Raw genomic sequence first — 13,957 nt, forward strand, 5'->3', positions numbered from 1 at the left:
TTGTGTTAGCCCACCAGCAAGGACGCGGAATGTCCTTCAGATACGGAGGCTTTGAGGTACTGCGTAGTGGACCCTGCATGGGTTGCTGGTAGTATTCCAGGGTCTAATGGAACCAGTACAGCCTGATACCAACGTAGCTCTGAGCGTAGCTGCGAAAAGGTAAGAAGTGCCTCGTCCATTCACCATTATGGTTCCACTATGGATCTTTGGTCAGGTTTTACTCCTCGTTTTTATTTTACTCTTCACCCGGCCTCCCAAGCCTGCTAGATTTGACGTGCTGGCCGTTGACTTAAGGTGGTATGGTACCCTCAATATGGACCAAAAAGTTTGTTTAAATATGGTGAAGAAAGATCAGTTGCGTGCTATTGCACTCAAGAAGAGAAATTAAATTTCTAGAGTTTCACCCAAAATGGTTGCTATGGAAACCAGCCACAGCCTTTTGAAGTAGTGTTTTATAGTACTGACGCCAACACTTCCTGCTCTTTTACAAAACAAGAATTGACTGTCAAATAAGCATATCATGTAAGTTTCTGTTTTGTTCTGTGATATGAACCTAAGTTTTGACAGTTAACTCTTATTTTCAGTGCTTTTTACAGCTTTATTTGGAAATAACCTTATTTTTTTACCACACCCAGTGGACAAATCATCTCATGTCACGTGACAGACCTTAAAATGTTACGATTTTTTTGGTTTATATCATCACGACACTATTGGTCTTTGATGAGCCCAAGTTTCAGAAATTCTACTTTAAAACCTTGCAAAGTAGAAATGTTGACGCGAAGTCAGTCGGTACAAAAGTAAACTTTTGAGAAAAATGCACTTTAAGTTTTTTATACGAAGTATTAAGCATTTAACGAGCCACAAATAGTGGGGGGGGGGGTGCAGATTGGATCTCGGGGGAGGGGGTGCAATGGTTGTTCTATTTTGTAAAAAGTTACCGCAGTTGTGCGAAATATTCCTTGTCATAAGGGAAATGAATAAGGGAAATGAATGAGCCTGTGATGGCAATTTGAGGCAAAGCTTTTCACAAATAATTATACCAATCGAGTTTTGCATGTCTTAAAAGTTTTTTCTAAATAGTTTCGTTCATATAAGTTAAAAATAATTTATATTTTTGGTCACGTTCTTATAGTAAACAGTCGTTGCTATGGCCGTTGCCACGTGAAAAAACTTATACCACTGTGTACTTTCCTTAAATTTCACACTCATCTGGAAGGAAATTCTGCAAGATCGTTTCAAAATGTTTTTGACAAGTCCTCAAGGATCTTAAGTCTTGTATTTCCAAGAAATTGAATTTTTCATGAACATCGCCATATTTTAGGGTACCATACCACCTTAAGCTGGGCTCATCCGCCCTGTGATAGCTGTTGTTTTTCGTCCTAATGAATAGCCTGCGAGCACGCTCTTCGCGTGGAAAGAATGAAGGAGAGGAAAGGGGAATAAGAGGCTGCCATCATAGTAAATAGCTGCCATCGACCGCTTTGAATTTTGAATCGGTGCGCCCACATTTGGACGCAAAATGCTGATTGACTGAGATTGATTCGTTGGCATGATGACGTTACCTAACTGTGATCGGCTTTTGTTTAGGAAACCAAAATGATGGCCCGGAGAGATGAAGTTCAGAGCCGTGTGTGACAAAATTTCAGAGTGGGTCTTCAGAACATTTTTTCATGATTGAGATGCCCTAGACACACAACTTAAGATACATACAAACCCGATTAATGTTTTCTGTCAAGGCCTTAACATTTATATTTGATATATCAATAAATGTTGAATATTTAACAATTTTTTGCCTCAGCCTCAGTTAACCTTGGTGAATATTCACCAAGACAAAGTAGAGGTGAATATTCACTAATGCTCACTGGGCCTGAAGCGAATAATTTTTGTAGTATGATTTTCAGAGGTGAATATCAAGGAGCACAAAATAACGGACTAAATCATAAAAACACAGACGCAATGCATGGTTCCTTTGCAGACAAATATACAGCCGTAGTTTTAATAAGCTTGCATTAATTGGGTGCCCATTCTCTTCCTCAAGTGCAATAGCAATCGCAGCCACACTCGTGTCAGTAACTTTTACCGAGTTATAAAGCCTCAATCTTGTAAAATGGGGTTTCCTTGAAAAACGTAATAGTCTCCTTTGAAAGAGAGTTTCCGGAATTTTCTAGTCACTATGGTAACTCGATCAGAGTGTACAACTCGTTACTTGGTATAAGTTCTACGTAATATCGACTGGCTCCAATAACCGAACATGTCCTGATGTCTTAGGCAAATGCTCCTGAAATGTTCATGTTATGTCCTAAAGTGTTCATGGTATGTCAGGTTGCCAGCCTTCGACACTGTTCTCTCTTCTTTTACTCAAAAAGACTCTCAAGAGGTCCCGGAAAGTCGTAATTAAACATCTCAAAGCTAGCTCTGTACAACTGACCAAGAATGTCGATCCATTCTACGGGAATCTGCGAGTAATAATTGAGTAAAGAGGAGGCGGTATCGGATTTATTGCTGGCACGAGCATTGAATCTCTTTGCCTCTTCAGGTGATAACCCCGCTGCCTCTTTGAAATCTGCCAAGTCTTGATCGAAAGTTTCGTAATGACCTATAAAGTCATAGTTGATGGCACACATTCCACATATGTTGGCGTAATTATTCCAGTGCCAGTCCATAACACGCGTACTCTTGTTGCTTCCTTTGGTTACTAAATACTCTATGAACTCACGAAAAGTGATGTCATCAAGCTTTTCAAGTGCACTCTTTGAAGCGTTTGGACGGAAGTTCTTCAGGATCTCTCTTCCGTGAAATTCAAGAGTTCTGCGGTCTCCCTGTCTTAGATGAACAAACTTGTCTTTGTAAGCTGACAGAATGCGCTCGAACGGTTCACGAACAAACGTGAACTTGAAATATGTTTCCAACATCTGCTTTTGCTGGTCAGGAGGAAACTGACCCAATTTTATGATCCTTCGACCCTCGTTAAAAGGATACAGCATGCTCCTCCACTGCCTGGAAGCCACTTTAGGTGTTATACAGTACAGTATTTTGAGAGACGGAATCACTTCAATGTGAGAAGGGCGTTTCATGCCAATATTGTGCCCAGTCTTTTGACAATACGTTTTAACCAGCTTTCTACGTTCTTGTTGTCTTAACTCTCTTGGAGTGCTGAAATTAAATGAGTCCTATGAATAAGAAAAGAAGTAATAATAATAATAATAAGTAAGTAGTTTGTTAGTCTCAGCTGCAACCAGAATTACAAGAATTGCTCGTCCTAACAAGTAGTTCGAGAACTAATCGAGGCGGGGGAAAGAATTCTTGCTTTAATGTGCCTTCTTCATCCTCCTTTCTTTTCTTTCTATTTTTATTCGAAGAAATAACAGTTATTAAAACCGCTTCATTTCCGTTTTAAGTTGTTTCTTTTAGTGGGTCAAACAAAGCTTGAGGTCTCCCTTAGGAGTTTAATTCCAATTTTCCGACGAGCATTCCAGGCCTGACCTTTTCATATGGACACCCCTCCCCCGGTGAAAGATCAAGCAAGGTATTCTGGCCATGTACAATTAATTTCTAAGCCAAGCATGCACAACATGTCGACGTTATTGATAGGCGGTAAGCCTCTGTTAATTTCGCCATGGCCGGTCCCAAGCCCGGATGAGAAAGAAGGAAGGTTGGGCGTGAGGCTAGCAGCCTAACCCCGTAAAACAGCTCCTTGCTACAGAAACACGTACAAGAATCACTTAAGATACCTCCGCTATTGGGAGAGGAGGACCTTCACAAAGAAGACGGATGACGCCTCGTGGTGAATGGCGGAGGATTCTGGAAGTTACAAGGCCGAACACCCTTTTCGATAGAAGAGCTATCTGGATGGGAACTTCAAATGTCAGATCTATTTATGAAACTGGAAATACTTCCAAGTTGAGGCGGTGGTGAGGGCCCACAACCTAACACTGTTTGGAATCAGTGAGTCTCGATGGACTCAGTCCGGCCGAAGGAAACTGAATTCAAGTGAGTTGCTGCTGTATTCAGGACATGACGATGTGGAAAGCCCGCATACACAAGGTGTACCCCTGATGTTATCAAAAGCAGCACAAAAGGCGCTCATTGGATGGGCAGCGCATAGGCCGAGAATAATCACAGCGTCGTTCCATACCTCGAAGAGGAAAATTAGCATGAATGTAATACAGTGTTACGCTCCGGACAAATGACAGTGAAGATGAAGTTAAGGATCAGTTCTACAACAGACTGCAGTCGGTGATTGATACGTTTTCTGAAAGCGATGTCACCATTTTAATGGCGATTTTAACGCCAAGATAGGAAGCGACAACATTGGATATGAGGAAGTAATGAGGCAGCATGGGCTTGACGTTATGAACGACACTGGGGAAAGACTAGCAGACTTATGTGCTCTTAAAAAGCTGGTCTTAGGTGATTCAGTGTTTCCTCAGAGACGGATTCACAAGGCAACGTGGCTGTCACCAGATCAGTAGACAGAAAACCCGATTGACCACTTTTGCATTGGTAAGAAATTTAGAAGATCACTTCAGGATGTGAGAGTGAAAAGAGGTGCAGATGTTGCCCCAGATCATCATCTAGTTGTTGCAAATCTCAAGCTAAAACTAACGAAGAACTGGACCGGTGCAGTACCTCAACGAAATAAGAATGACATTGAAGGTTTGAAGAAAGTACGGAGGCTCGAGAATTTCAGGGCACAGTCAAGAACAGGTCTCAAATATTGCCGGATTTGATAGAAGACGACGGGACTGTTCATAGTACTTGGAAGGTGGTTAAGTAGTCCTTTGTGTCAGCTTGTAAAGAGGTGTTCGGCTCCAAGAAATACCACCACAAGGATTGGATCTCTGCTGAAACGCTTAGCAAGAGTAGGGTGAGAAAGGAGAAAACGGCAGCTAACAAGAACACCAAGAAGAGCATCAGAGCAGATGAGGGGAGATACATAAATGGACTAGCTGAGGCAGCTGATCCAGCAGCAGGAGTAGAAAATATGAAAGGTAGGTATGACACCACCAAGAAGTTGACAGGGAAATTCAGAAAGAAAGACCAGTAAAGTATAAGGCAGGTAGACAAATTTTGGGGGAGGAACAGCAAAGGTGAAGATGGGTACAACACTTCGAAGAGTTGCTCAACAGACCAGGTCCACAAGACCCACCTGACATCTTGCCAGCAGCCGAAGACATCGATATAGAGCGCGGCACACTGACCAGGGATGAAATAAGGACGGCAATCAGACAACTGAAGCATAGCAACGTAGCTGGACCCGACGGTATCCCTTGTGAGGCACTTAAGGCAGATATAGAGACCACCATGAATATACTATACCCCGTCTTAGAGAAGATCTTGGTAGTGGAAGAAGTTCGACTTGATTGGAAGGAGGGATATCTTATTAAGTTGCCAAAGAAAAGAGATCTTAGTAACTGCACAAGTTACAGAGGGAACACGCTTCTGGATGTTTCAGGGAAAGTATTCAATAGGGCCCTTCTAAATAGAAGGAGGGATGTGGTCGACTCTAAGCTTAGGGAGCAGCAAACTGGTTTTCGCAAGGATAGATCATGCGTGGACCAAATCGCCACACTACGGATCATCATAGAATAGTCCAGTGAGTGGAACTCTCCCCTATACATTAATTGGTTGATTTCGAAAAAGCGTTTGACAGTGTGGATAAAGATACACTTTGGAAGCTTCTCCGGCATTATGGTTCCTCGTATGAGGAGTTGACGTGCAGAGTCATTCATAGAGGGCAGCCCTCTGAAGCACTCAACGTGAGAACAGGGGTCAGAGAAGATTGTTTACTTTCGCCATTCCTGTTTTTGCTTGTAATTGATTCGATTATGAGAACAGCCACGGCACAGGCAACAAATGGAATCCAGAGGAGACCGTGGCTGCAGCTTGATTGTCTGGCACTATTATCCCACACACATCGGCAAACGCAGGAGAAGACCAACGGTGTAAGAGATTCGTCTTACCAAATTGGTCTTAACATAAACAGGGGAAACGCCAAGGTCCTCAAGATTATCACTATGATCACCGAGCCAGTTCGGCTGGATGATGACTTCTTGGAAGAGGTGAATTCTTTCACATATCTGGGTAGTGTAGTCAACATCCAAGGAGGCAAAGAAGCTGATGATTAAGCCAGAATTGGCAAAGCAGGAGCAGCTTTTCTGCAGTTAAAGAATGTCTGGAGCTCCAAAGATCTGACACTTCAGACCAAGATCAGGATCTTTCATAGCAACGTCAAACCTGTCTTACTGCATGACTCGGAGACCTAGAGGACAACCTTAACAACCACAAAGAAGATGCAGACCTTTGTCAACTCACGTCTACGAAGAATCTTACGGATAAGTTGTCCAACCACCATTACCAACAACGACCTGTGTCAAATAACCAACCAAAAGAAAGCCTGTAGATGCTGAGATGATGATGAGACGTTGGAGATTGGTAGGACACACTCTCCGGAAGCCTTCTACCAACGTCACAAAACAAACCTTGTCCTAGAACCCCAAGGGAAAGAGGAAAAAGGGAAGGCTCAAGGACTAATGGAGACGGGACTTGGATTTAGGCATCCAGAGATTGGGGCTGACCTGGAGTCAGATAAAAGGAAAGCCCATGACAGAGATAGCTGAATCGAAGGACTCTTGTAGGTGGACTATACCCCAGGAGGGGTACAAGGCGTAAATTAGTAAGTAAGTAAGCCTCCGTTGCAAAGTTCTCAGTAACACTTTAGTCCATTCGTTAGTACCAGTGTAATGACCATACCTGTATAATCCGAACATTTGAACCCTCTTTTATCGCTCGCTCATCTTGACTTGGCACTAGAATTAACGAAAACAGAGAAAGCATTATTACTTTTGTGGACTGGGTAGCTTGGTCTAGCGGCTAATTAGCTATAAGATGGATGGGGAGGGGTGGGAGCCCGGGAGAATAGGTAGCGGGACGCGGGAGAGGAAAGAGCGGGAGGTGGGGGTTCTAAGAGGGAAAGAATCGGGAGAGAAATGCAAAATGCTAATTTTTGTCATTTATTAAGCGTTAAAATATATTAACCGTCGGACGTTGAAGCTAACTCGGCGAGTGGCTAAACTTAGTGCAAGGCTTTTATTAGCGTTTGCAAAAAATTATCTTCTCCTTTAAAAGTCAGTGATTAGCGATATGATGATATTAGCGATATCTGTTCTGGTATTCCTGGCTTTAGTACAGGTTCATTTTAAACTTGATTTGATCACAGAAGAAAAAATTTGCTCTCATTTTAGTCGTGTACTTGGTAGCGTAGTTGTTCAGCCTAGTGCGCCTGTGGCATATAAACCATGTTTTGCGTGAAACGTAATACGTGTGCGTAGGAATTGTAGATGCCATACCAAAAGAATGGAGATTAATTATCAAAGAATCACATATTCAACATCAGCAACTATATCCTCAACAGCATTTGGATACAGTGTATATTTATATCGACGAAACCAAATCGGATCTGTTAAAAGCCTCTTCAAAACTTTTGTATAAAGGATTTAAAACAAAGAAACAAACTCCTCCAACCGCCAAAAGGAAGTTGAAGGACAAATATCCAGAGGTTATAGAAGACTGGAAAAAAATTTATTCTTTACCATTCACTGTCACACTTGAAACAAAAATTAGAGAGTTCCAATATAAATTATTAAACGATATAATTTTCACAAATGAGAGGTTATTCCGTTTTAAAATGATTGAATCACCAATGTGCACCTTTTGTTTGAAAGAGGTCGAGTCCCTCGAACATTTGCTCTTTTATTGTGATACAACAAAAGACTTCTGGCGGGCTTTTTCTTCTTGGCTTTCAAACCAGAATGTATCTTTGGACACTTTGACATTTGAAAATATATTGTTTGGAGTGTTCAACAACAACGAAGACTTTATTATCCTGAATCACTTGATACTACTAGGAAAGTTTTTTATTTATAAATGTAAATTAAATAAAATTAAACCAACATTAACAATATTTTTAGCAAAGACAAAAACCGTTTATTACATTGAAAAAAAAATAGCTACCAAAAATAACCAACTTTATAAACATTACAAAAAGTGGGAAAAACTAATGCCATCTCTTAATAATAGTTGAGCTTAATTTGTAATTTCTCCTTCTCAGCATGTCACTAACTTACTTTCTTTTTTTTTTTTTTTTTTTTTTTTTTTTTTTTTTTCTGTATTTGGGTAGCTGCACTTTTGTAAACAACGCATTGTATATTCTTTAGGTATAATTAGGCTACGATTAGTAATTATAATTTGTTGTATGTAATCTATTGTAGTTATGACGTATTGTAAGTATTGTAACTAGTGTTATGTCTTGTGTTGTATTGTATGTATTATAACCCAAAATGTTGAAAAAAAATAAAAATTACAAAAAAAAAAAAAAAAAAAAATACGTGTGCGCATTAACAAACGTATTTACCGTCCCTAACTGTACTTACTATAAAAGTTAAAAAGCCGTGAATACTTTGTTCTGATTTTGACATGTTGATTGTGTAGCCAACAATTAAATGGGAAATAACACCGCAAACAAAGCAAACAAATTAACAGTGTCTCTATCAGTCACGAAAGCACACTTGGATGGTTTTTCCTCCCGAAAAATGGCTGTTGCCCCGTAGTTTTATAGTTACTAATTTAACTTGTTCTATTTGTGTAAGCAAACTGGAAATTCGAGCGTCTTTAAATGAAGTGTGGCTCAAATTTGCACTCGAGGACTTGTAGCCTAAGGCTACAAAACAAGACAGCTCTTCTACATTCAACTCGATCCGCTGCTATGTTTGGCGACAAAAAATTCAAAAAATCTTTGCGCGGCCATGTGATACCTTCTATTTCTCTGGTGTAGTATGGATAGGGCCTGTATTTACACGTTTACGTAAAGCTGGCCTAAATTTCTACTTTAAACCAGCGTTACGTAGAGTTATAACGCTTTAAGTTTCATGTATAATGCAAATGCAGCGTTAAGTTATGCAAATCCACTGTTTTCAAGATACTGGCCTGCGATGTTTACGTGATCTTATAACAGTAAGGTGCTCCACTTTTAACCTTAGGGGCACCACAATACTGGACCTTCCAAAAGTACAATCAACAACTTTCGGCTTAAGATCATGGAGATACGCTGCATGGAAATTGTGGAACGCTATACCGGACGAATCTCGAAAGATACAAACGTACACTACTTTTAAAAACAACTTTTAAAAAAACATTAGATCTCACGGAACTCTGAGTGCGAAGTGGATCTACTCTAAATCAATTTTTACTGCTTTTAATGTTCATATTTTCTTATATATTTTACTTGTGACCACATTGTTAATTCTTATATTTTAATATTAGCTAGTTCTTAATCTTAATTTATTTAAATTTATATACCTTCAAAAGGCTCTTATAATTTCTTTTTTCTGTTTTTTTTTTTTTCGTGGCGTACCTATAAACTAGCTTTTTATCTAAGCGTACCGACCACGTTAAATGTATTGATTTTTTGATTGAAATCAGAGCAACATAGCAGCTTCACGCTGAGATTACGCCAAATTAAATTTTTTTTTTCTCGTGATGGGTTTCAGTCAGTGTTTTCCCGAAGTCTTGTCATTATCACAGTGCCCTTTCCAAGCTCCGCATCAGAAAAACGTCTATTCCATACTTCTAAAAAATAAACTAAAACCCAACTACGGTTATTAATTAAGACCATTATCACGGTCCAGTTCACATGCGAAGCAAAACATTTACATACCATTACTCTAGACTGACTTAATGCGCCCTCGACCTATATCCAGGATAAAGTGTGTTTTCAAGATCGCGAGACAAAAAAGGCAACAAACTAGCGATTGATCATTGATAATTTTTCTTTTCCTTTTTAATTACATATACCTCATTAGATGTGTTAGATGTAGAATAACTGTATGGCTTTCTGACAGCATCTTGGCGAGTAGTCGAGATGCAAATCACTTCACTTCACTTAGCTTCTTTGTGCCTCGTGGCACATAAGGCCTCCACAGAAAGCCTCCAATTTTCTCTGTTGGCTGCAGCAGCTCTTGCCTCATCCCATGTACGCCATCCTGCGCTGTTCCTCTCTCTCTCAACTGTTCTTGCCTTGCCCTTATACTTCCCTGTTCTTTGGGTTGTTGTTTTCTTAGTCTTAGCTTCACTTTCGTGCATACAAGATGGTGATCGCTTCCGATGTCTGCTGATCTATAGACTCTGGTGTCAATTACTGAGTTACGAAACTTCTTGTTTATCAGCACATGGTCTATTTGATTTCTCGTTTTTCCATCCGGCGATACCCAGGTGGCTTTGTGAATATCTCTATGTGGAAACCACGTTCCTGTTATTATCAAATCATTCATATCACAAAATTCGCAAAGTCTTTCTCCATTGTCGTTCATTCTCCCAATTCCTTGTCTACCCATGATTCTCTCATAACCTCGGTTGTCTTCACCGACCTTTGCGTTCATATCACCTGTGATTACCAGCATATCATGTTCTTTTTTGTTATTCAACACATCCTGTAGTCTCTCGTAGAATTCGTCCTTTACAGACTCTTCTGCATCCTCTGTTGGTGCATATACATGTACAATCGTCATCTTAACATGCTTGGAATAGAACCTGGCTGTAATTATCCTTTCGCTTATTGGTGTCCAATCTATGAGTGACCTTGCTGCGAATCTGGTCATCAGTATTCCTACTCCGCCTCTGTGGTTGTCATCTTCTCTGCCAGAGTATATGATAGTGTCTCCCCCCTCCAGTACTGCTTTTCCTTGTCCTGTCCAATGTGTCTCACTAATTCCCATGATTTCAATACCTCTCTTCTTCATCTCTCTTGATGTCTGTGCTATGTTTCCACTCTGGTATAGCGTTCTCACGTTCCAGTTCCTATCTTCACGACGTTCTTTATTTAACAATAATTTTATCTTCCAAATATTTTCTCAGTTCTCGAAAGTTTGACTTCGAGCAGTTTTTTGTAGCTCTCAAACGGTTAGAAGGAGCGTGAGGACCACAGGAAATAAAACTTATAAACCTGTATCCTAGAGTACAAATTTCGTGACATACATGATTTGTATTTGTTTCTCGTGATATTTGCAATCAGTTGGGTGTTAAGTTGGGCAATGCAGCAATGTGGTTAGCAATCTGTGAGAACGTAGAAGCTAAAGACATATGGGAATAGAGAACACAAGATCGGAGTGTGCTCTTTTAGTTCTGATTTGGAAAATTCCAACATGGTTTACATTGCGTGATTAGAAGACAAACCCCTTACCTGTGTTGAGATTCATCTTCATTTGCTTTTCATACAGTCCGACGATTAGCAATATTCCAGTAGTTAAAACAGCCAAAAGAAAAAATAGTTTCTTCGCTGTCATCGCTACCAACAACAATTCGATCTGGCCAGAATTAAATAATTTTAGGGAGCTTAAGCAACCAAGACGACGACCGGAGGACGACGAGCTGAAGTAACGTGAACGTCACTGCGCAAGCGCGAACCAAGAATTCTGTGGTGCGACTTTGAGATTTTCAAGTGCGCTTGGGCCAAGTGCTTACTTGAAACTAGCATAGCTTCTAATGTGAAGTCAAGTATTTTTAACTCCTGCCGTGCGTAAATTATTATAAACTAGACGCTTTGCTGCGTGTACCCAGGCAGTCGTTATACTGAGAAGCACTAGCTATATTGCAATTGAGCTAAATGTTCTACATTTGAAGTTGTACGAAATTCAATTGAATCGATGTGCTTAAGCTCTTCTGCTTTTGATTGCATTTCTTGTCATCGATTAATAGCTTATTACACGTTTGCAGGTCTTTAGGGCGTGAAAAGAGTCAAGGTCTTTCTATCAGCCTATAAACGTTTCAGTCTATTTTCCTCAGCCTTTGACGTTGTTATTTACGTTTCTCAAGCAAGCGAGACATTTTAAATTTCCGAGTTATGGCGGTGCGTGACATAGACCTACGAACGCGTTTGTCGAAAAACATATACTTATGTCGTGATTTTTAGCCCAATCAGCAGTTAAAGTACTAGGAAAAGAGCTTATGTAAATGTTTGTTTGTTCAGTACAGATAATCAGTCGCCTAGATAGCCAAAGTAAGCTCCAGATGATTACACTATTTTCCGGCCGCAATGTTGGCGTACCGCGGAGGTACTGGTCTCTGTAAATTTGTGCAAAATATTTCGACGAATATCTGAGCTTGGGAAAACGCACAGACTTAAAAATTAGCGAAGTGTCATCTTTATTAATCTCCTATAAGATCACAATTTCTTGATTTAATCCACTAAATGGTTGTCGAATAAATTTTTTATTGCGTCAGGATTGCGTGACAGTGCAAGCCAAGAATTGTTTTGCTGGGGTCAACATACATGTACATTAGTTTCTTTCAGCTTAAATGTACAATAATTCGCTACATGGGTTTCACTCTTGTAAAGACACATAACTCTGTTACAAGAAAATAACGAGAGAATATCGTTTAGTTCGAGATTTTATCTTTATTATACTTTACGAAGTTTCTCAGAGCGTTTTACTCGAACAGATACATTCGTAAACAAATCCTCTAACCTTTCTGCTCTTGTTGCTCAGACGTTCTTGAGATCTTGCTGGGATTCTACTTGGTTCACGATCATACGATGACGCTTTTGAAGATGCTTTTTATCAAGCTGAAGAGTTGATAGCCTCGGTTGATGGCTCCTTTGGTATAACACGATTCTTGATAAATTCACCCAAAATGTTCGCTCGTAACTTGATCTCTCGTAAATCTTGCAGACCGACCCGTTGCGAAAACGCTTAAAAAGTCCTTTAGTGTTGGTCTACTACGAACGGTGTGTTCGTTTGTATGTGATTTCATCGCCCTAGAAATCAAGGAATCCGTGCTAACTTTTCACGACGGCAACTTCTGTAAAATTCCATGTGCTGTACGCATGCAGGGGTGACGTATGCGCGTTAGAGACCAGACGGCGATTTGTGACTGAACGAGGAAAAAAAAAAAAGAAAAGAAAACGGAGCCGAAATTTAAACCCAGGCCTCACTGCCTGGGTAATAAAGATTAAGCTTAATAATTCCTTGAAGACTGCTGAAGTTCAAGAATTGAATAACCTACTCTCGAACTTTCGACATATAGGTGGAAATTTCTCCGCAAAATTAGATACCGTAATGCAGAAAAATGGCTGAGACATTAAAATTCTAGCACTCTACAATCTGAAATCTTTTCTGTTTACACTTTGGCAGAAATCCGCTTTGTTTGGAATAATGACCACGACATAGCTATGTGTCGGGAAGTCCTCGTAGAAGAACCGTACTCTTTTAAAATGAGAAGTACCGAAAGAGGCCATGCATGGGAAACAATAGCAGAGAATTTAAACGCAATGCCATCCCTAAAGTTTAAAGTTATAGCAAGGTCTGTGCGTGACCGGTATAACTTACTAACTAAGAGAATGCAAGCTAAATTGAAGATGGAGGAGAAAAGTACCGGTATTGATGTGGAAACTTCGGAGCTTGATGTCCTTCTAGAGAAAATTCTAGAAAAGGAGAAAGCGTCCAAGGAGAAGATGGAGAGCGTCGATGGAACTAAGCGTAAGATAATTGAGAATGCATTGACGGCAGCCGAGGATATGCGTAAGCAAGCGTTGGAACGTATGGAGCAAACTGCTAAAGAGAGAAAGGAGGTAATCCCTTAGAAGCTCCAAGAAAGAAAAGTCGCAGGAGCACAGCGGATGCTGTTGAGTATTTAAAGGAAAGGCGGGCTGCTAAAGAGATTGCTATGAAGGAGCAATAACTGGAACTGAGGAAGAAATAACAGAAGAACATGATGGAGAGGGAGAACGAAAAGAACCAATATCAAGAAAATTTGATCTCCACTATGCTCCAAGAACAACAACAACAACAGCAGCAACAGATGATGATGGCCATGATAAATCAACAACAGCAACAGTCGTAGGCATTGTTAACTTTTATGGAAAAATTTGTCTTCAAAATAATTTTTCCAGTTGAGTTTAGTG

At 40.2% G+C, this 13,957-nt stretch overlaps 2 protein-coding genes across 2 annotated transcripts; one reads left to right on the plus strand and one right to left on the minus strand.

Moving 5' to 3' along the window:
• Nucleotides 1–1,724: 1,724 nt before the first annotated feature.
• On the minus strand, nucleotides 1,725–11,795 carry LOC110059296 (carbohydrate sulfotransferase 14-like). The gene is made up of 3 exons (XM_020765994.2): nucleotides 11,237–11,795; nucleotides 6,754–6,809; nucleotides 1,725–3,170 (listed from the first exon to the last, which is right to left on the minus strand). The coding sequence occupies exons 1-3, from the start codon at nucleotides 11,337–11,339 to the stop codon at nucleotides 2,355–2,357; spliced, it is 975 nt and encodes a 324-aa protein (XP_020621653.1). The 5' UTR covers nucleotides 11,340–11,795; the 3' UTR covers nucleotides 1,725–2,354.
• A 1,430-nt stretch (nucleotides 11,796–13,225) lies between these two features.
• LOC149109855 (uncharacterized) lies at nucleotides 13,226–13,805 on the plus strand. Its single transcript, XM_089293743.1, has one exon. It carries the CDS (start codon nucleotides 13,226–13,228, stop codon nucleotides 13,634–13,636), a length of 411 nt encoding a protein of 136 aa, XP_089149869.1. The 3' UTR covers nucleotides 13,637–13,805.
• Nucleotides 13,806–13,957: the final 152 nt, after the last annotated feature.

Source organism: Orbicella faveolata, unplaced genomic scaffold (assembly GCF_042242905.1).
Source record: "Orbicella faveolata isolate gen_17 unplaced genomic scaffold, um_ofav_v1 contig_25, whole genome shotgun sequence".
NCBI classification, from domain to species: domain Eukaryota; kingdom Metazoa; phylum Cnidaria; class Anthozoa; order Scleractinia; family Merulinidae; genus Orbicella; species Orbicella faveolata.

What these genes read in the sequence shown, in the direction of transcription:
- LOC110059296 (XM_020765994.2), bottom strand. Translation starts at nt 11,339, where the DNA reads ATGACAGCGAAGAAACTATTTTTTCTTTTGGCTGTTTTAACTACTGGA. An exon ending in GAAGATGAATCTCAACACAG is followed by an intron (nt 6,810 to 11,236) that starts GTAAGGGGTTTG and finishes CGTTAATTCTAG; the next exon opens with TGCCAAGTCAAGATGAGCGA. An exon ending in CAAATGTTCGGATTATACAG is followed by an intron (nt 3,171 to 6,753) that starts GTATGGTCATTA and finishes TCTTATTCATAG; the next exon opens with GACTCATTTAATTTCAGCAC.
- LOC149109855 (XM_089293743.1), top strand. Translation starts at nt 13,226, where the DNA reads ATGTGTCGGGAAGTCCTCGTAGAAGAACCGTACTCTTTTAAAATGAGA.